Raw genomic sequence first — 20,836 nt, forward strand, 5'->3', positions numbered from 1 at the left:
CTTTAAATTTGACAAAAAAGACAATTTGACTTCAACACCAGAGCCTGATTGGACTCACTTGATATTGTCTCAAGGCCCAAAGATTAATTATTATGATATAAGAAGTATTTTTTCCTGACAATAGATATATTGTGAATGAATCCAGTAGCAGCAAGTCTCATTGCACAAACACAAGGGGAAGGTGTGTTTGGTGGGCTTCACATTGTTAGGTGGTGCAGACCACCTCTTTTTGCTGGTTTAAATGGCACATTGCCAGTTGCAGATTATATCACCCGTAGTTAGGTAACAATAATACTGTTAGCTACTCGTGATCAGGCCAAAATAATGCTTGGCTGTTGTTTGGATGTTGAAACTGGATTCAAACTTAATAAAACGCCACCAAAACCTCAACGCAACAGAAATATAGTGATAAAATACCTGATCTATTTATTTGATGGTAGTAAATTCACACAAACACGCATTATTTCCATAAATCTCTGAATCTAAAATGGCATTCACTTTGGTGAAAGATGCCTGAATTGATGAGAACTCAAAACACAATTTAGGACTTTGTGACTTGAGACTTGTTTGTGACTTGCCTCACTGTGGTAGCAGGTGATAATGTCAGTCATACTCCCTGATGGATTTTGAACATCTCTGCAGTAGTGCTGTGCGATATGGACAAAAATTTATATCCCGATATAGGTAATTTTATATCCCGATAACAATATATATCCCCATATAGTATTTTTACTTAAAATTATATATATACACACGAAATGAATGCCAATTCCTCTGATCTTTTCTGCTTTTATTTCTAAAACACATATTTTATATATAAAGGGACAAGACAATTAAAAAACAATAAAAAGTCTTTTTAGTCCCAGAGTCCCTCTTTTTGTTACTAATTTTTGTTTTGTTACTAGACAGTTAAAAAACAATTAAAAATAAAACAAATAAAACACAAATATCAAATGGACAAATACCATTCAAAAATATCTGGTAGTGCAATCAGTTTTCAAGTAATGCAATAAAGTGCAAAGAAATAAAATGCAGTAACAACATAAAGTGCTAGTAACATTCAAGTTTGTCGCATTTTATCGCTGTCTCTGTACTGTTCTTCATGCCGTGTCTTTAAGTGATAGAAAAGATTAGACGTGTTCGAGTCGCTAGTAACGACTTGTTGGCGGCATGTTTTGCAGATTACCGTTTTTTGGTTGGTGTCTGCATTTTTAAATCCAAACCAGTGCCAAACAATGGAGTTCCTGTTCCCTCTTTTCGGCACCAATTCCTCTTTGGGTTCTGTTGGTTCAGCGTCCACTGTGCTCTCCATCTCTGCTACGTTGTTTACGTCTATGCTCCTGCTGGCTCTTGCACGCATGGCTGAAAACGTTAGCAGTGCCGTAAGTTCTTGCAGGTGACGTAAACTGCTACCACAAAGCAGTAGCGTTGCTACAGTTACATTAGCCGATACGTTAAAATTACGATATAAACAATAGAGGATTATATCGTACGGTAGACATTTTTCTGTCACACTACGACATATATCGTAATATCGCACATCACTACTCTGCAGCAAACTGTAAAACATTGAGAATTATGGACCTTTAAAATGCATAAATTGAAGGTGTTTAGGCCAGTTGCACCTGAATGGCCTGTTCATATTCACTGCTATAGAAACTGGACATGGAGAGTGTTTAATATGCACACCATGCCTTGCAGTACAAGGTGTCTTTGTGTATTCGCCTGTTCCCTCTCTATGGGTGTGTTTGTTGTGCGAGTTGACAGGCAGACGGGCTGACTATAAAGTGTGTACATGTGTTTATGTACACGCATGTGTTATGGTGGAGATAGCAGTCCGTCATGGTCCTGCACGCCTTGTCTCATCAATGTGAGAAGTGGACAAGTAGCTTACTCCCTTCACTTTGACAGACAGTTGGGCAGGTCTCCCTTGTCTACACAAGTGCACATATATCCTAAAGCCTGTCACGTCCATCTGCAAGAGCTGAATAGGGAGATCTTCAGTACCCTTGAACACTTTATTCATGGGTCAGTATTCCTGGGAAAACTGTCACATACAATCTGTCACATGCACTTATAGAATGATAAAGATATACCACTCTCTATGCTAGTCGTGGACTGCTCCTCCACCCACTGCAGGGGCACTGGGTAGTGCTGTTGTGAAGCTACACATGGCAAGAATAGAATGGCAAGCCCCAGTCCAGTTATCAGTCTATGTCACAGAGTTCCATTTTAAGGCACTTCATCTGTGTCTCGTAGTGGAGTGCACCCACAGGAAGAGGAAAGCAAAAACTAAAACAAGCAAAAGAGCACTCCTTCCGACGAAGAAGAGTGATTCCAAACTGATGAGCCAGCGTTAAATGATCAAATTCTGTGCAGTTGGAATTGGTTAATTTATGCAATATTACATGGTTTCTTGGGATTAAATAACAAGTTATCAGTTAAGGTTTGAATACTGCTTAGAGCCACCAACATTTAAACGTGCCCAATAAACATTTTTGAGCGCAGTAGGCATCCCCAGTGCAACAAAAAGGGAGCTCAGAAGCTTCCCAGCTAGCCAATTCCTAATGGCTATTTGCTTTAGATGAAAAAAAAAAAAACCCTCCAAGCTGGAGGTGCCACTGCTGGGAATTGACCTACCCCAGCTTTAAAGCATGACAAATGAATTGACTGAAATGATGGCACAAGATGAAAGCCACGGATGTGTATTGTAAATCTGTTACACTGAGCTGCTTTTATGGTTTTCCGCATATACTGCACTATGTGTACAATGCCGCATTTAACGTGCACATTTCATGAAGGGCATCATCTTTAGTCTTAAGACTTCAGAAGAGGGCTTGTGCCATAAATTGAAGAGCAGCTCAGATCTGCTTTGAGGTGCAGCTTCAACCCAGAGAGCCGCTGCATAGCAGCGCGGCTGGCTGCCACCGTCTTAACCGTCATCTTCAAACACGCTATGATCTCGCTCTCCCATCATTGGTCCTCCAGCTGCTGCCAAGTTACACAGCTACAGAAGGGTTATAATTAGCTGGCTATACTGTCATCTGATCCACCAACCAATCAACTAACCAACCATACCACGGCAAAGCGAACTTTCTCCTCCACTCCTCAGAGCGCTGAAATGCTGTGGATTTAGATTCATCGCTGATTGTGCCACAGCTTCTCTTTGAAGTCCATTGTGATGCTCATTTAATTTTAATGCCCCTGGAGTCTACTGTGCGTATGGAAACTGAAGCAAATAGGACAGAGAGAGAGAGAGAGAGAGAGGGGAAATTTGAAAATCCTTAATTTATACCACATCCATAGCAGCGATCAAGGTCATTGCCTTCTAGAAAATAGATTTTTTCATAGCATTCGCAAACATGGAGCGCAACGGCAAGGACATACAGTCATTGTACAGAGGGTTTAATGGATTTAATTAACAGGTCTTAATGACTGGTAATGCACGGTGATGCATTTGGTCAGAGTCTGTGTGCTAATTCGATCAGCCTTTGGATGCCTGAGGTGGGTGTATCGGCATGTGTTGTCTCACACGCCAAGTTAGAAATCTTTGCAGAGTCACTTTATGTTCACTGGCATCTCGGAATAATGCTTCCTTGGCGTCTGTTTGTTCATTTATGAAAGACATCCACTTTCCAGTTGGCTGCGTATAATAAGACAACTTTGTTTTTATTTCTTGAAATTCTATTAATGCCATGCCTGTAACTTTCTATGTGATTTTACTAATAATACAGTCCAGGGTTACATATTTTATGCATCACATTTTCAGTATACAGAAATTCCTATTTTGCCAACGCAATAAGATCCCCAGTATTCATAGCCACTCACTGATATATCTGGCCAAAAGCAACACTGAGAGCTTCATGTGAGGTAAAGTAGAACCCAGTAAGAGCAGTGTGTTTGTGAGCGTGTGTGATTGCGAGTGTGCTTGAGATTGTTCATGCATGTTAAAGTCTGTGTGGAGGAATCGGGCTGCAGTGCACACTCATGTATGCCTGCGAGTGCCATGAGAAATGGATGGGAACCTGCACTCGCTCCCTCTGTCTATCCCTCACACTCGCTATCGTTCCCGCATCAAGCCTCGAGTCCGGCTGAGTCCCTCCTCTCGGATGCAACGTCCAGTCATCCATAAACATACGCATTAGATGGCAAAGTGTAAAAGCGGATACAGGCTGACTTAGGGGATCTGACAGAGCATGGACGTCCATTTGACACCAAGCTGTCCAGTTTCCTCAGCCATTCTTTGTCTGACGTCCATCTGTCCGTCTCACTAAACCAGCGTAGGCAGTAAACACCAAGAGGTGTAATGCATGGCATTTAATTGTTTCCTGAGTACCTGCTGCTGTAATGTTATATGACTTATTTGTTTTGCTGTCTTTTTCGAGCTGAGAATTGTAATCTTCTCTCAAATCTTGTCAAGTCCAAAAAAGCCAAAGTCAAAAATTTATGAGGAACTTCTAACCTAAAAGTGCAGCTCTGTGGGAGCACCGGTGCACCAGCAGGTCTGTGAGAAAAGAGGGCCGATGATTGGCTTTCAAGATGAGCCTGAAGCGCAGCTGGACGGAAAAAGGGATGGATGGGATGTTGCAGAGGGCACATAGGTATCCTGGTAAATGGGTCAGGAGTTTGGCCATAAATACAATGTGCGGTTCTCTGAGTCTGGCAGGAAGCCTGTTTGAAGATGAAACTGGTCCTGTAGGCTCCGGTGTAGTCTCCTTGCAGACAGAGGAGCCAGGGCTTCGATTTCATCAGCACCGTCTGACAAATGTCAGACCTGGTAATGCAATACAGTGTCATGAAAGGGAAGTGGGATCATTTGATTCACACAAATTACTGTATGTGCTTAAAGTGAGTGAGCTGAATCTCATCAGCGAGTGGATCTAAAAGGAAGTGAAGAAAACACTACCCAGCTAGATGTCAAGCCAAAAAGATGAAATTGCTGTGTCTGTATTCTGATTATGGATATGAATATTTTATTAGTAGCAGCAGTAGAGTTATAGTAGTTGTGGTAGTAAAACAAAATACTGCAATAAGAAAAATGGCGAGAAATCATAAGAAGTTATGACCCCAATTGTTCACCGTAGGTTAGTAAAGAAAGTACATTTTGGGTGTTATTTTGTTTCATTTTCATTTTTAAGCCAGAAATTCACACTCTCAAATCTTTAGCATCCTCATCCTCAATACTAACGAACTAAAAAACATCCCTGATATGACACAAACTTTATAAATCCCAAGATCAAAATCTCACATTGTTTTTTTTAAATGTTTCTTCATTAGTAGTCATATTAGCCTCGTATGTTAGAAAAGATGGGACTATTTACTTTGACTTGAAATATTAGCTGGATATTTTATGTGATGTTATATTATTTATTTGGTTAGGAGACATAGAGTACTTGTCAGATATTCCTCCAAGCTCGTCTCCCCAATTGGAGCTGTTGCGATAGAAATAACTTACTTTGCTTTTCCCATCTAGGGATGTATTTTTTTAATCAAATATTGATGGTGTTTGATTGATTTTTCGATTGGTTGCTTCAGCCTGTGGCTTGAGTATAGATGTAAGATGATGTTGTTGTTCTGTGTTGAGAATTTGATGCCTCACGAAGGTCCCTGATTGCATTTCCACTGAATTTACCGTGAACAGTACGCAAGAATCCCAAACTTTCTTTTGCATGATTTCATCCCTCGCACCTGCATATCTGTTTTCCAGCAGCTTTGTGTTCACACATTCACAACAGGGAGATTATTTCCCTTGTTTTCCTCATTGATGACGATGATTTACACAAAACTGATAAACAACATCCTGAAAATTGTTGTGTGTGATATGATAAAACATTTCTCGTCTCTAAAATGGATTTTTCTGTGCTTCTTCTCAGTCAAACCGACAGTGATCCACACAGACATGTTTGTCAACAGCATCGGCCCAGTAAATGCCATCAATATGGTGAGTAATACTAGAAAAGAGAGTCAATGTGTCATCATTGTTATTAATTATCAGCCTGAAACTGCATGTATAACCAAATTCCCCAATTTTTGCTCAGCTGCCTCCATCCTCAGGGAGGTGAGTGAATAATGACCAAGAGAGTAGCTCTCCTCTCTGGAGCTGGCAGAGATTCTTGCTCGAGCACCCTTCAGCAGGTCAGATGCTTGCTGTCATGGAGGATTGGTTCGTCCAGCTAATCACTATGCTGCCCCGCTGCCCCTGTAGTGTAGCAACACAATGCAGGTGTCAATCAGCTACTTAACTGCTGCACTGGCCTTTGCACCACAGTGGATAAATGTGGTCCATTTAATGCATCTGACTGCATTAAACACCTCTTATTTTGAATCTGAACTCCTGATTAACAGTCGACCAGTTGTGTTGCTGGAAACACAGGCCAGATCTCAAAGCAGCATATTTGCAAATGGCTGCGTGCGTTGGCAAATCCCAAGATGTTCTCTCTCTTGTTGTTGCCAGGAATCGCATCGACTGCAGTCCAAGGTGTCACCTGTTCAAACTCTTTGTGTTTTGTTCAAATAAATATACCAATTTGTGGTTTTCCTTGGATGTGGTTTGTAGACGAGGTTTTTGTAGGCTTTTGATCGTTTCTGTCTGTTGTTATAGTTAGAGAGACACATTCAAATCGTGTTCTGGTTGCTCTACATGTATTTGTGATCACCAGCTGCAAAGCTGTTTATTTTCTATAGACAAAAATGGTCAAATAAAAGCTTTCTTTTTACTTCTGTTCCAGTAATCTGTATAGTGACAATGAAATAACCTTGCAGTCACGTGATACATAGGGTAACCTTGCTATAAACAACATGCAACCATCCATTTTTCCTTATCAGTGTTGAACCTGCTTACTTTAAGATGTAAGAAGCTTATGTCTGTGAAGCCAAGTCAGTGTAGCATTTGTTCAGTTTCAGCCAATATGAGTGGGAGAGCTGGTACAGCATCAGCCTCCAAAAATCATATCGGCGTATTCGTATTGATTGAAAGAACGCTTTTACAAAGGCTGAAAGTGTTGGAAATGCTGAATCAGATTCAGGTGGGAAGACAACACCCCATGCTGATTATCATTGGTAATGCTGCCACGATGCAGTAACACAGCGCATAAGTTCTGGATTTGAAACCTGAGCAATGATAACAGAATACATATAAAGCTGTCATACTGCAGTGATGTCCAAAACAGGGCAGAGCAGGCCATCTGATAGTAAAGAGGAGAGATGCTAGAGAGGAAGAGGGATTGGAAAAACCTGACATCAGTGTCGCTTTATGTTTGTTCTTTTCTGTTGCATGTTCCTGCTGAGGAGCCACTTCTGTTGTGATTGTGCAGAGCAGTCGGCTCGACATGGCGGTGGAGTTCCGTTTCACTCGGTCTTAGCTACAGCACCCACTCTCAGTTACTGCACAGTGAAGTTGGAAGAGGAGCATCAGTGGGATCAGTTAGAAAATGTGTTTGTGCTCTCATTACGGAGTCTGCCTGCATGTGTGTGTGTGTGTGTGCGTGTGTGTGTGTGTGTGTGTGTGTGTGTGGCGAAGGCGTTCTGCTGACCTGAAACGTTGACTGATCGCTTCACAATCATATGTAATGAGCGTGGCTGGGCCGGTGTGTTCACACTATGACGTGACAAATGCCGTGAGGTTCGGGAGTCTTTGCAATATCGCAAAGTTGCAACTCATGAGAGAGAGGAAGAAGAGATGGGACAGACCAAGAGAAAGGTTTGAAGAAGAAAGAGAATCGTAAATTGATGCTTTGTAGCCACTAGAGACGAGCAGCTCTTCGCCGTTCTGAGATGCGTGCAGCAGTTTGAATTGAAATTATTCTGTGAAAGATCCTGCAGTATATATAGGTTGAAGAAGAAAAAAAAAAAAGAAGTTTATCCCACTCAGCAGGGCCCAGATGAAGATCCTCAGGCATTCAATCTTTCTCTCATCACTGGATTTGAACTGTCTGTCCTTTGAGGAAAAAAGGGATGCTGAAAGGATGGGAATGTTGCCTGGTGAAAATGTTATTTCTCAAATCTCGTTTAGGACTCTTTGCCGTGGATTTAGGCTTTATTGTTGGGCTAAGCTTTGTCAGGAAGTTAATGCCTCTATGCCCTCTTGCACACAAATCCCCAGATTTTTTTTTCTCTCTCCTGCTGTACTTCACTTTGAACCTCAGGGCTCAACCATTCCAAATAACAAAATAAATAAGAAAAACTGATAGCTCCCTTTCACTCACCGCCGCTCCCTTCCCTCTGACACCTTTTAGCTCTTCAACTCTGCCCATGCCTCTACCGCCTATGTTTTCATCCCTCGTGCGTGTGTTCTAACACACCTCTCAAAGGGGCTGAATAGGAGGCAGAGGGTTTTGTCAGACTCGGGACAAAGTGCTGCCAAGGCGGCAGGTTATGAGGTTAGATAATACTTGAGCCAAACAAGGGGAATTATTAATTGCCCCGGTGAACATTTAATTTTCAGGTTGAGGGCGTCAAGATGGTCTTTTTCAGCAGTGCTCTTTAGCGGGGACAAAAGGACTTCTTGGCCTGAATAGACACCATCTACCATCTTGTCTGAGGGGAATGTGCCTGCAAATGTGCTCAAGTTTCCACGGGTATAGAAAAGTTCCCCCTCAGACAGAAGAAACAGTGCTTCTGCAGCCCACATTTCGACTTGATCTCATCGCATCTCACAGTTAAAAGCTACACATTGGTGACAACGCTGGCTGCAAACAATACTGTTTGCAAGGCTTTCCTGAGAAACAGACTTTTATCTAGTGTGTTACATAAAGCTTTTGAAGTTAAACATAACAATTCCAGTAAAAGCTGTGTTTTATCCGTCTTCAGGAATACACCATCGACATCTTCTTCGCTCAGACCTGGTATGACAGGAGGCTAAAATTCAACAGCACGATGAAGGTTCTGCGCCTCAACAGTAACATGGTCGGGAAGATCTGGATCCCGGACACCTTTTTCCGCAACTCCAAGAAGGCAGACGCCCACTGGATCACCACGCCCAATCGCATGCTTCGAATCTGGAACGATGGTCGGATACTCTACACCCTCAGGTAGAACGTCGGATGAGATATTAGGAATAGAACGGCTGTGGCTATTTCTCATTGATCTGAGACCCACGGTTTGATTGATTGTGTGACAGAATTATTCGACGACGATCAGTTATTGTCACCGTTTCGTCACATGGGAAGGTTAAATGAGATAGATAACAATGAATTAGTCTTGTCTCAACAATATGAGCATTAAATGTGGTCTAAGAACTAATAACATATGTACAGCACATTAAATTTTGTATGTGTATTATTATCAATTTGTTGCCACTAAGGCTCTTCCTGCCCTCCCTGGCATCCACTGCGAGCAGCAAGCAATAGGTGTAGTGAACAATTTACAGCCTCTCTCCATAAATGATTCATGGTACTGATGATCCCGGGCAGGCCCTGGGCAATTTTAAGTTTCGGCATTTTAGATTTGACATTAATTATCATGCAGGAACTCTGTCCCACTGAATGAGGCAGGTCATTGTCAGAGACAAGGGAACACAGGAACTACATTGCCCTAAACTGATGCTTGCAGACACCATTGCATTGAGTATACGGCTTGAAAGGGAGTATTTTTAAATTTTCCCACAGGTTTTTTATTGAATTTGAGTTTCTGAAATGCTTGGGAAGATGTTTTTTAATACTATAAATGTAATGCTATTTATAAATATTGCTATATTGTCTGATGGCCCTTTCCTGCCTGAAGAGTTTGAGACTGGACAAATGCGCAGTAGTGGCCAGGAATTTACCGCTCCGACGGGGCGGAAGCACCAGATGACGTTCGTCTTTTGGCCCCCGCATCGTGGCTCAATAATAACATGGCTGCAGATGGTTTGTGAGTGTAAAACAAGAAAGTAACAAAAAAAAAAAAGTGAACTGTGTAAAACAGGAGGATCAATTAAAGGGAAATATTAATTGTGCTTATTATCACATTTTGTGTTCCATCATAAACACAGAGGGCGTTTATACTGACGCCACAATAGATCATCAGAGATAATAAGAGAGAAAGTGAACTCTTCTGGACTCCATCAAGCTGTGATGGATGTTCTGCTTTGCAGACCACTACCCCTCCACTTCATTAATTTGTTAAGGAACTCAGAATTTAACCACTGGTTAATTAGGATGACCGCTGTGATTGGGAGGACAATGATACATGACAATGGCGAGTGCATGGATGGGTAAAGTCATTTAAGGTCTTTCTCTCATTAAGAGGAAGTTTAATGACTTTGCCTTCAAACTCCCTCAAGTGTGAAAAGGAGAGACGGGTGTGTTGCTGTGAAAAACATCAATTTAGTTCAGTGAAATTTTAATTAATAATCCCTTATGTTAATACAGATAAGGGTGGGGGTTTAATGCTCACGTTTACTCACTCCTTAATGTAAACTATTGCATTTCGACTGGTGTCGAAAAACTATATTTACACACATTCATTTGATTTTATATATTTGAATTTTTTTATTGTTTTTTGTTTGTTATCATTTTTTCACTATCAAACATCTGAGTCAGTGGATCCAAACATTGTGTCTCTGCAGGTTGACCATCGATGCCGAGTGCCAGCTTAAACTGAACAACTTCCCAATGGATGAGCACTCGTGTCCCCTGGAGTTTTCAAGCTGTAAGTCTGGCCATATGCTGATCCCCTACTGTCTTACCCCGCCCTCACTTCCTCTGCTTCATCTCAGACACACACACGCACACACACATACACACACGCACACACACACACACACATACACACTGTGGCCATATGAGCCTAACAAAGACATCATTTAAGGAATAATTATTCAACAGGAACAGGATGACGTGGGATCACAGGATGTGCAGGATGTCTCGCTCTCTTTGCAAGCTAAAACGCAACCTCAGCTTTAAAGAGCTCTGTTATAGATGTAACAATGTGTATTTATGTGTCGATGTGAACAAAAATTCATTCATTCATTCATTCACAGTATGTACTTGCTACATTTATTTCACCAGGGAAGAACATTGAGAGCAAGCTTTGTTTTGCATCTAAATTATAATACATATAAAATGATAAAAACTAAATTATGACACTTGCACAATAAAAGAGCTGAGGTGCACCAAGAATACAGAAAAGGGGATCAGCTTGTCTAGTTTTAAGAGATTCTGCAGGTTGTTCCACTTGTGTTAGAGCCAGTTTCCTAGTCTCAGTACTAACATGATCCTCCAGGACCAAATAGTCTAATAGTGCACTGTGAACTTAAGTTATAGTTAAGAAGACGTGACAGATACACAGGTACTTTACCAAGAAGTGGTTTATTGATAAACAGAGCGCAGTGCCTCTCTCCTCTGACTGCTAACGACTGTCACCCAATTTTTATTTTTTTTCCAGCAAAGGGATTTAATAATAGATGTCTCATTGCCAACTCGACCAGAGGCAAAGCACTGATTGATTTTCCTGCACTTTGTCAATACTACTCTAAAAGACATTTCAAAAAGTGACACGAGTCCAAATGAGTCAGTCCCCCCCCATGTAAGGGGCGTATGGGGGATAAGTTATGCTAATGAGGCCACTATGGATCCACAGAGAGATGCACCATGGGATATTCTCGAGAGAGAATTCTCCCTAAATAGCTCCAGAGCAACAAGAAAGAGAAACCAGGGGGGCATCGGGCCTAAAAATGGAACAGAGGCGTTCATTTAAATTTGATGAAAGCCATGGATGTTTTCAGAACTTTGAAAATCACTTGATGTACAGTACATGAGCTCAATCTCAGAGGCAGCAGGCGGAGCAGTGTGTGCAGCAATTTATCACGCGGCATGTTTTCTCAACACGTGCCGCGAAGCAACAGAGCATTGTGGAATTTCCAATGCAACCTTCTTTGCGGTGGTTGTGACTATGGCCAGAAGGATCAGATCCCAGTGTAACGAGGGGCGGCACATTATTTCAGTTCAGCTCAAAAATTGCATGTTCGTATTAATATTTGAATTTCGACAACAACAAGACAACTAGTTCCGAAGTGAATTTGTGTTATTGAGCTCCAGGAGCATTGTTGTTCGAGCTTCCTGAAAGGACACTGAATCAGTCATTTGTCCTGGATGCACTGCCAGCGAAGGAGCAGACTGCCCGCCTGGATGTTTGCAACGTGGCGAACGGGGCAGATCCTTCCATCCCCTGCTGCTCTGAGGTCAGGCATTACTGAATTTCTGAGAGCACTTTAGTCACAAAGCCACTTTAAGTTTGCAGCGAGGAAGCTTCACGTGCATTATTAAAGCTCTCTCCTTCTCTCCTTCGTCGGCTGCACACGGCTCATCACCAGACTGAAGACGGCGCTAAGCGAAATCGAAAGAGAATTGGCTGATTACATTCAGACTTTAGCACCTGTTTACATCCTGTCACGAAAGAAGGAGCCCAATTCTGAACTGAACTCGCGATTCATTGAAAATAACGTCAAACAGGCTTCTTTTTTTTTTTCCTAAATTTGAACACTGGACATAAATTCAATGCTAAGAAGTATGATTTGATTATGAAAATGCATCTGCTCGTCTAAGTGAATCAGTGTCAGACAAGTAAGACTGCTATTGTGATTCTCACAACCGGAGAGCATCCTCTTGAGTTAATGACATTAGTCCGACTCATAGCCAGCCATGGATCAATCATGTAATGTTTGCTTTTACGTCAGCTCAGTGCTTCAGAAAAAGAAGTTTTCTCTCCACAGATGGACTGGGTATCTTGTCAACATGTTGTGCAGGAGTCTGTTATATAATGGTTGTTTCATGAAACAGTTTATTTGCAAGCCAGCTGACTTAGTGGGTATGGATTACTCTGAAATAAAACAGTGTGCTCTATGGTTTAGATTTCTACTGAACAGCGTTGGAACACTGTTTATATAGCAGGGAGCTTATGGAAGGAGTCAAGTCTGAAGATGTTTCCTGAAAGGGATGAATGTTAGTCTTTAAAAAACATTGTGTCATTTTTGCACAAAGCTCCTTTAACTCGGGTCTTTCCTGCTCAGATGGCTACCCCAGGGAGGAGATTGTGTACAAGTGGAAAAGGAGCTCAGTGGAGGTTGGGGACATCCGCTCCTGGAGGCTCTACCAGTTCTCCTTCGTGGGCCTGAGAAACACCTCTGAGATTGTCAGGACTGTCTCAGGTAAGAACATAATCTATTGTTTTTGCTAACAAGCCCCTTCTTTGTTTCGCTTTCAGTCAAGGCTGACTGAATACACGTGTTCTTCGCAAGTGACAACCTGCTTTTGTGTGTCAGCAGCGATTTCTCGAACACGTGGTGGCTGCAACATAAAAGCGATTCCATGGGTGCTGCATGACACATTCACGTTGGGCACGGTGCATTTAATCTGATGGAGGCAGGAGGGTGCAGGCAGCTCACCCTAATGTGATGACATGGTGGAGTCTCATGTATGAATGGATGAGGGACATTATTACTGTTATCAGGCGGTACCTTGCATGCCAGTGACTCTAAATATTTTATAAAATTAAGTAAATCTCTCTCTGACTCTCTGAAAATTGCGATTCATCTTTCAAATCTGATCTGCAGACTGATCCTGTCTGTTGCTAGGGGTTACAACATGATCTAGCAGAATAACAGGACCTGACTTGTAATGTTATGTTTAGCTCCCACTGCCTCCAATAAAATCCATAAGAGGTGCCTACTGTACATGTCACTTCCTGTGGGATGGACATTTTCAGGGTAGGACGGCACAATTGGAGGAGCTGTGGATGTATTGAAAGCACTGGATAACTAATCCAAAATGGCTCCCAGTCATTCATACATTCATGCACTTCCATAAAAGCTTTTCTATGACTTGTCCTGACTTTTTTTCCCACACGCACAAGTGACACTTTCAACGCTTTTGGCTTTTAATTATATACCGAACATTGTGGTTCAAATTGTGACGCTTAAGATGGCGTTTTGAATATGTGTGAAATCTTCAGAGTGTCACAGCCACTGCTGTCATTAAGAACTCTTTGTGAGCCAGTGCAACATAACCTACGGGACACTTTGTGGCTGCTCCTCAAAAATCGTGGAGATGTGTCATGATTGGGGACAAAAGGGGCATCCTGGGGAGCCTCAGGCATTCACAAACAAGGATGGAGTGAGACTCAGTGCTTTGTGAACACATGATTGTATGAAGGATATGACTGCATGGGCTCAGGAACACTTGTAAAACTGTTGTTTTGACACTGAAAAGTGGACTAGTAAATGTAATTTTATTTAGTAATATTATGATAATCTGTTACATGTCCAAGAAAGATTTTTGTAAAACTCATCATCTTCAATGAAATGCACAGTGAGGATTTGTTATAAATGTGAGAATACATTTAGAAAGCCTTTCTTTGCAAAATAGAAATGCTGTTTGCCAGCAAAACTTTGAAATATTGACTCCCTCATGTACATTTCTTTCCGATTTTACTGCTATTATACCTGAGTGAACTGTCCTTCATGGCATGCTGTAACAAGGTTGGATGGCTTTAAAGAATGCAGCGCTATTAAATAACACAGAGAAGGAAATTGTGCGTCATTCACAGTATTTCTTATGATGCGTTGGCTGGATTCCATTCAGAATGATGCAGGAATACGAATGTTTGCTCGAGGGAAAAAACAGCTGCTTTTCCTGGACGGTGTTGACGTTTTAGAGAAGGGCCCCAACTGTTTTTTCATGCATATGCTTTTGTCTGTTTATGTTTATATTCATGAGATGTCAGTAAGTAATATATGTGATGTTCTGCAAGGAAGTGTTTGTGTTCTTTGCACTTGTCTGTGGTGTGAATGAAAGAAGGCCTGCCTGCCGCAGAGATTAACTTTGGCCAGAGGAGAGTTCATTCTCATTAGATCAGCTGCATTATCCAGAGGAAGTGACTGAACATTTAAAATAAGGGTCTATTATACATGCACAAGCAAAAGATCCCCCCATAAATCCTACTGTTAAATGGCTTAGAAGGAAACACAGCCGCTTCAGCACTTACTTGCCCAAACTTGCTACTTGCTAAATGATAAAAAAAGAAAAAGATGCTACACATTTCCCTAATAAGACCAACATAAAGGTAGCGATCTTTTATTTTTTAGCATCAGCTCAGTCTCCTTTTTATGAGATATTCATCCTGGTCTATCTGTTATGTGGTATTGATCGGGGGAATGGATGTTTTTTGGCTGTGCTCCATCTGTTTAGAATGTACTGCTGGCTGGAAGGCTACAGAAAGTAAAGTTACTGTGGCAGCAGGGCCATTATTCTTGCTATCATATACAGCTCAGTATGTCTAGTCAGTTAAGGCATTGTTTCCCTTTCACAATAAAAGTCCAGGCTCTCTTCTGAGAAGCACGTACTGTACTGTGGCTAGAGAAAGAAGTACAATATGAAGTTTTTATTTTTAAAATGTAGTTTTTACATGCATGGGAGTTCTGTTGCTGAATGTTAATCTTATTTTCAATATATTGCCAGTTGGTAACAGTGGAACCAATGAACAAAGCCTTCCTATGATGAACAGTTAAGTTGTGTTTGCTGAGGGTGTTAATAGCTGCTATCCCTGTTAGGTAAGCCAGAGCTCTGTAACGGTGACAAACAAAACTGTGACCATGAGTCATCAGCTTTAACAGAGAGCACTTTTTAGAAATGTTTGATCACGGTGCAATTTTGATGTGGTGACATTAACAAGAAATAATGCACTGGCCTCTGTAATGTAGATTATTGTTTTAAATATTTCAATAAACTCATGAAATCAGACAAAGAGACTCGCTATTTAGTGGCGCCCAGCAAACCCAGCTTGTATGCACTCGTATACATGTAGCCATGGGAGTAGCTGATATCACCCTGATTGCACTGCAATGCTCACACACACACATAGGGAAGCAGAGAGGCTGTTCTGGTGTGTACAGTGCATGTGCACTTGCAAAACCAAATGCTCAAACTACTGTGGTGCAAGTTGATAATAAAAAAGAACTTGTAAAAACATGGAAATTTTCTGTTTTAATCACAACATTTTTCAAGTGACAACGTGAAAAGGCAATCTGCGTAGGAGGATGAGCTGTAGTGGAGAATTTGCAGCGTCCTCTGACTTGCTCTCTCTCTCTGATCGGGTTTGTTATTTCCACAAACAGCCATCTGCTCTTTTGTCAGAGCGGAGAACCTTGACTGTGGCTGAGAGACCTCTTGTCTCATTTTGCAGTCAGTTTGGGTATCTGACCTGCTTCAAGATTCATGAACGCAACATCTGTCTCCAAAAGCAGTCAGTTAGAGCCTTATAATTTCCCAGTCATCCCAAGTACTCGCCATGCAGCGGGTAGCGCTCCTGGAAGGTGTGCTGGAAATGCAGAAATATTCCTTAACACGCTGCAACATTATCAGCTCCATTTGTGCATTTTAACAAACATTTCGACAAACATTCTTGTCATGAACAGTTGTACTCGTGATTTAGACATTTTATTTCTATGATCACTGAGATGATAAATTCACATTTTTGACAGTAGAATTCAGGTTGCTTTCGAGCTACAACCCTGATTCCAAAAAACTTGGTACGCCATGTAAAAACAGAATGCAGTCATTCGCAAATAAACTCTGTTCACTGACAGTTTTACAAAGTGTTTCTGAGCCCACGTAGTAATATCCTTTATACAATCCTGTTCACAAAGTGGTGAACTTCGCTCCATCGTTGCTTTAGAAGGACTTTACAGGATGCCCCAATCATGATGCTATCACCTGTTACCAATGAACCTGTTTACCTGTGAAATGCTCCTGTCCCAACTTGTTTGAAATGTGTTGCTGCATCAAATTCAAATTAAGCATATATTTACAAAAATCAATGAAGCTAAAGAGGTAAAATGTTAAATATATTGTCTATAGATAGATAGATAGATAGATAGATAGATAGATAGATAGATAGATAGATAGATAGATAGATAGATAGATAGATAGATAGATAGATAGATAATGTTTGTATTGTTTTCAATTGAGCATATGTCAAGAAGTTGTAATTGCTTAGATTGCTAGATTGCTAGCAAGCGTTTTATTAATTGTTATAATTTATTGTATCTTGGACTATGATAGCTCAGTTTCCTTATTGTAGTCATGTTATGTGAAGCAGTTGTGGCTGCATACTTGTATGAAAGTGTGGTGCATTAGTACAAATGTTAGGGTTTTTCTTTATAAGAAACACAAACGCTATCATGGTTTTTATTCGTGTTGCTTTATCCCTTCACTGAGAGTGAAGCTTAAACACTGCTGCTTTGTTGACCGCTGCATTTTCTAATCTCGACTGATGGAGTGTTGGTAGCAGGAGCCTGTAGACTATAGACCGTTAAGTAGGGAGACTGTCCTTCATCCAGACGACCCTGAACTCAAACTCTCATTTCAGCATCTGCTAGTGTGCACCACAATATGTTCTCCAATACGTTGAATCCCTGCCAGCTAAAGGGTTCTATGTGTTTGCCCTGCATGGAAGGTTATATTTAGTTACATGTATTCTTTAAAAAAAAAAAAAACGTTTTACAGCATTGCAGTTCAAGCACTGTGCTGCATCCCCATCAGTTAAATCGAGTCAAACCGGGTCAGGTGAGGCAACAGAGGGACGTCTAACGGTAAGCTAAGCGGACAGGTGACTTGGCCTGATCCAGACAAGGATGACTGTAGCAAATAGTCAGAGGAAGAGATTCCCTCTCATTCTGTGAGACAAGCCAACCTCTCCCAGGCTCAACATGTCACAGTGCAACCATCCTGCATTATCTCGTATTTGGAGTATCTCTTTAAAATACATCATGATAAAAAAAATAAAAAAGTGATGCAAGATTAAAGAACGATTGAGTGATATTGTAATGAAAGGGGGCTGGGGCGCTGACATGCCATCTGCTGCCCTGATGCACTTGTGTTGTAGCTTTTTATAAAGGCTATGTCTGTTTTCATTTGTTGTCTCTTCCCTCCCTCAGCCAGTGTCCAAAGGCTTGGTCTCTTAACATGTCACTTCATATCAGGGCCGCCTGTACTGCCTGGAAGCCTATACCTGCTTTTACAACCACAGTCACACACACACATACACTTGCATGCACGCATACTATCTCAGGCCAAAAATTAAAAGAAAAAAAAACACTGCTGCTTGACAAGCAAGGACCCTTTAAAGGACACCAGTGGACCTAAAGAGAGGAGCTAAAAGAGATACAGAGGATCTGAATGTAAGACAGCCAAGGCGCTAACTAGGTACACAGCTAACGTTGCTGTTAACCTCAAAGTTAACCCCTCAATGACTGGGTTAAGCTTGACGCTGGGAGCTGTGTTCTCACCCATCTGCCAGGCTGGAGTTCAGTGATGAACATCACAGTGCAGACAAGGACAGAGAGGAATGAAAGAGAGAGCAAAGGGAAGAGGAGGAGCAGCGAGCAAATGATAGAGAAGGGCGAAGGGAATGAAATGGAAAGGGATGGTAGTCGTGGCATTTCATAGGTCCTGCAAAGGGAAATAACAGAGCTGGACCCATGTTGCTAGTTTACAGAGGTCAAGTGTGTAAGGATGGGAGACTATGAGCGTGTGTGAAATGAGTGGATTTACTGTGTCTGAGGCTAAATCTTAGAAATTCTCAGCAACAATATTAGATAAACTTCTCTAGGTTTTTTTTTGCAAGCAAGCAGTCAGAAAGTTAAAAATCACTGGTCACCAGTTTGACTGAACTGGGAAATTAGAGTGTTACAGACAGCTGCAGCAATAGTAGCAGGAATAAAAAGAGAATAAAAAAATACAAGATATAGAATGAAAAAAAATATTATTATTATTGTATAAAAATAATATTGCTAATGGAAAATTGAATGAATGTACATGGTAAGGTATGGATAATTAAGTTCAGTGTTTTGTACCACTGAACTTATATATCTTTCTATATAGATAGATAGATAGATAGATAGATAGATAGATAGATAGATAGATAGATAGATAGATAGATAGATACACACACACACACACACACACACACACACTGTATATATGCATTGGCGAAAAGCATATTGAAATGGGTGATTTATTCATTTGTCTAAAGAAACTCAATAATGCAGCCAGTGTGGTGCATTTACAAACTTTCACTTTCAAATGCTATCACAGGGGTCTCTGTGCAGCTGCTAACCATCTTCCCAGCACATTAGTGGAATAAATGAGCTTTAGAAAAAAAAAAAAAAACATTGCATAGATGGGCAAGAAGCTTTTCCTTTCAAGCATAAAAGGTCGATGCCATTTGCTGTCTTTCTTCCTTGTTTAGCAAGTAGACTCACTTTCCTCAGCAGTGAATCATGGGATGTATTCAGCAGGACGTGAGGTGGTTAATTTGCTGTGCTTTTAGCGGTGCACAAATGTACGCTACGAGCATCAGTCAGTGGAACATATCTGTGTGTGTTCGACAAAATCCAGAGTGCTTTGGTCTGTGCCTGTGTCCATGAATTAATGCATGCTCCTATGTCTCCATTTGCTTGCATGCACATTTCAGTGTGCGCTCTCCACTGGATCTGGTCCTTTTTTTTTTTTTATGTATTGAAAGCTATTCTTAGAGTGACCTTCCAAAAGCCATGGCGTGCAGCCCTGTTGTCTGTGTGCGCCCGCCTGTGTGATTCAGTTTGAGTGGAGAAAGCCCAGGGACACATCAGTGGCCCTCTCCCGATTACGGAGCTCCACAGTTTGCAGATGATTCTTTGATGGGGCGAATCTTGAGGCTTTGTGGATGAAAGGAAGTGACCCGGCGAGAGGAAACAGTCAACGAGACAAACACATGAACGCCCATGCGCGCGGTAAGCACAGTCATTCTCTGACAAGCCAAAGGATTCCCCTTATAGCATGGCAGAGTGCATCATTGTTCTATCTTTAGGCCTGCGAATGGGGACCTAGACCATAATTTAATCCTTAACTACACTCCTACACACTCTCACATACAGCTGGAATAGATATAGTTCTGCTGCAGCAACATAACAGAAGGTGAAGTATGGTGTTACCACAGTACTGGAATTTCTAACTTTGATAAAATACCTTGAAAAATAGCAATATCCAACACTGTTTTCTTTACCACAGGGAAAAATTGACACAACCAAGGGCATAAAGATTTAGACTTGTATTGAAAGATAAATATAAAGTAGAATATGATTCATATTTGTAGATTAAGACAGAATATAAAGTAGTTAAAATTAGCTCAGCCTTAAACATCTAAAGCAATAAAATGCAACGTACACTTTAACGCAGCAGTGTTATTCATCCAGAAACATCATATATAATAGTAAAACACTGAAAGGGACGTTTTACTGCAGAATGAATTTGCTTTTTAAGTACTTAAGTACATTTTGCCGATAATACTGACAGACTTTTACTAAAGTGAGGTTTTTAAATGCAGGTCTTTCACTTTTCACAGTGTGGTATTAGTACTTAACTGAAGGATGTGAGAACTTCTTCCACCACTGGTGCACAACAGCATCTAAGTTCATTTAGTTTAGATCATAATCAAAGTATTTTCCTATCAGCTGAAACTCTGCAGTCTGAGATCCGTCAGGTTTGATAGCTCTGAGGGGGATTAGCTTAGCTGTGAGCATGCACAAACACTCTTATCAACAGCAGTTTACTGGGCCATCTTGTTTAATGCTTCAGTGGTGTTGAAATGGGAGCTGTCAGCAGCCTCTCCAAATTCTTTTTTAGAGGTCGGTGTGTGTGTCCTTCAGGGCTTTGCTAAATTTGTTGTGTTAACACCTTTCGTTAGCATTGCTGTAGCATCGCCTGCATACGGGCATGCATTTATCCTTCTCCTCTCCTTATTCGCTTCCCTCAAATGCAAAGTATTTCCAAACAGCACTCCTGCTGTTCTCAACTAAAACGGGCTGCTGAGGCTCTGCACT

General features: G+C 41.2%; 1 protein-coding gene across 4 annotated transcripts in view; it reads left to right on the forward strand.

Annotated features, from left to right (window-relative positions):
- Window positions 1-20,836, forward strand: part of gabrg2 (gamma-aminobutyric acid type A receptor subunit gamma2) — a 51,792-nt gene that overhangs the window by 10,455 nt on the left and 20,501 nt on the right. For all 4 annotated transcript variants that reach the window (XM_070982540.1, XM_070982537.1, XM_070982538.1 and 1 more), the window contains exons 3-6: window positions 5,874-5,941; window positions 8,809-9,029; window positions 10,547-10,629; window positions 12,989-13,126. In XM_070982540.1, the coding sequence (XP_070838641.1) occupies window positions 5,874-5,941; window positions 8,809-9,029; window positions 10,547-10,629; window positions 12,989-13,126 (510 nt within the window). The remainder of the gene's footprint in view (window positions 1-5,873; window positions 5,942-8,808; window positions 9,030-10,546; window positions 10,630-12,988; window positions 13,127-20,836) is intronic.

This window comes from Chaetodon trifascialis, chromosome 16 (assembly GCF_039877785.1).
Source record: "Chaetodon trifascialis isolate fChaTrf1 chromosome 16, fChaTrf1.hap1, whole genome shotgun sequence".
NCBI classification, from domain to species: Eukaryota; Metazoa; Chordata; class Actinopteri; order Chaetodontiformes; family Chaetodontidae; genus Chaetodon; species Chaetodon trifascialis.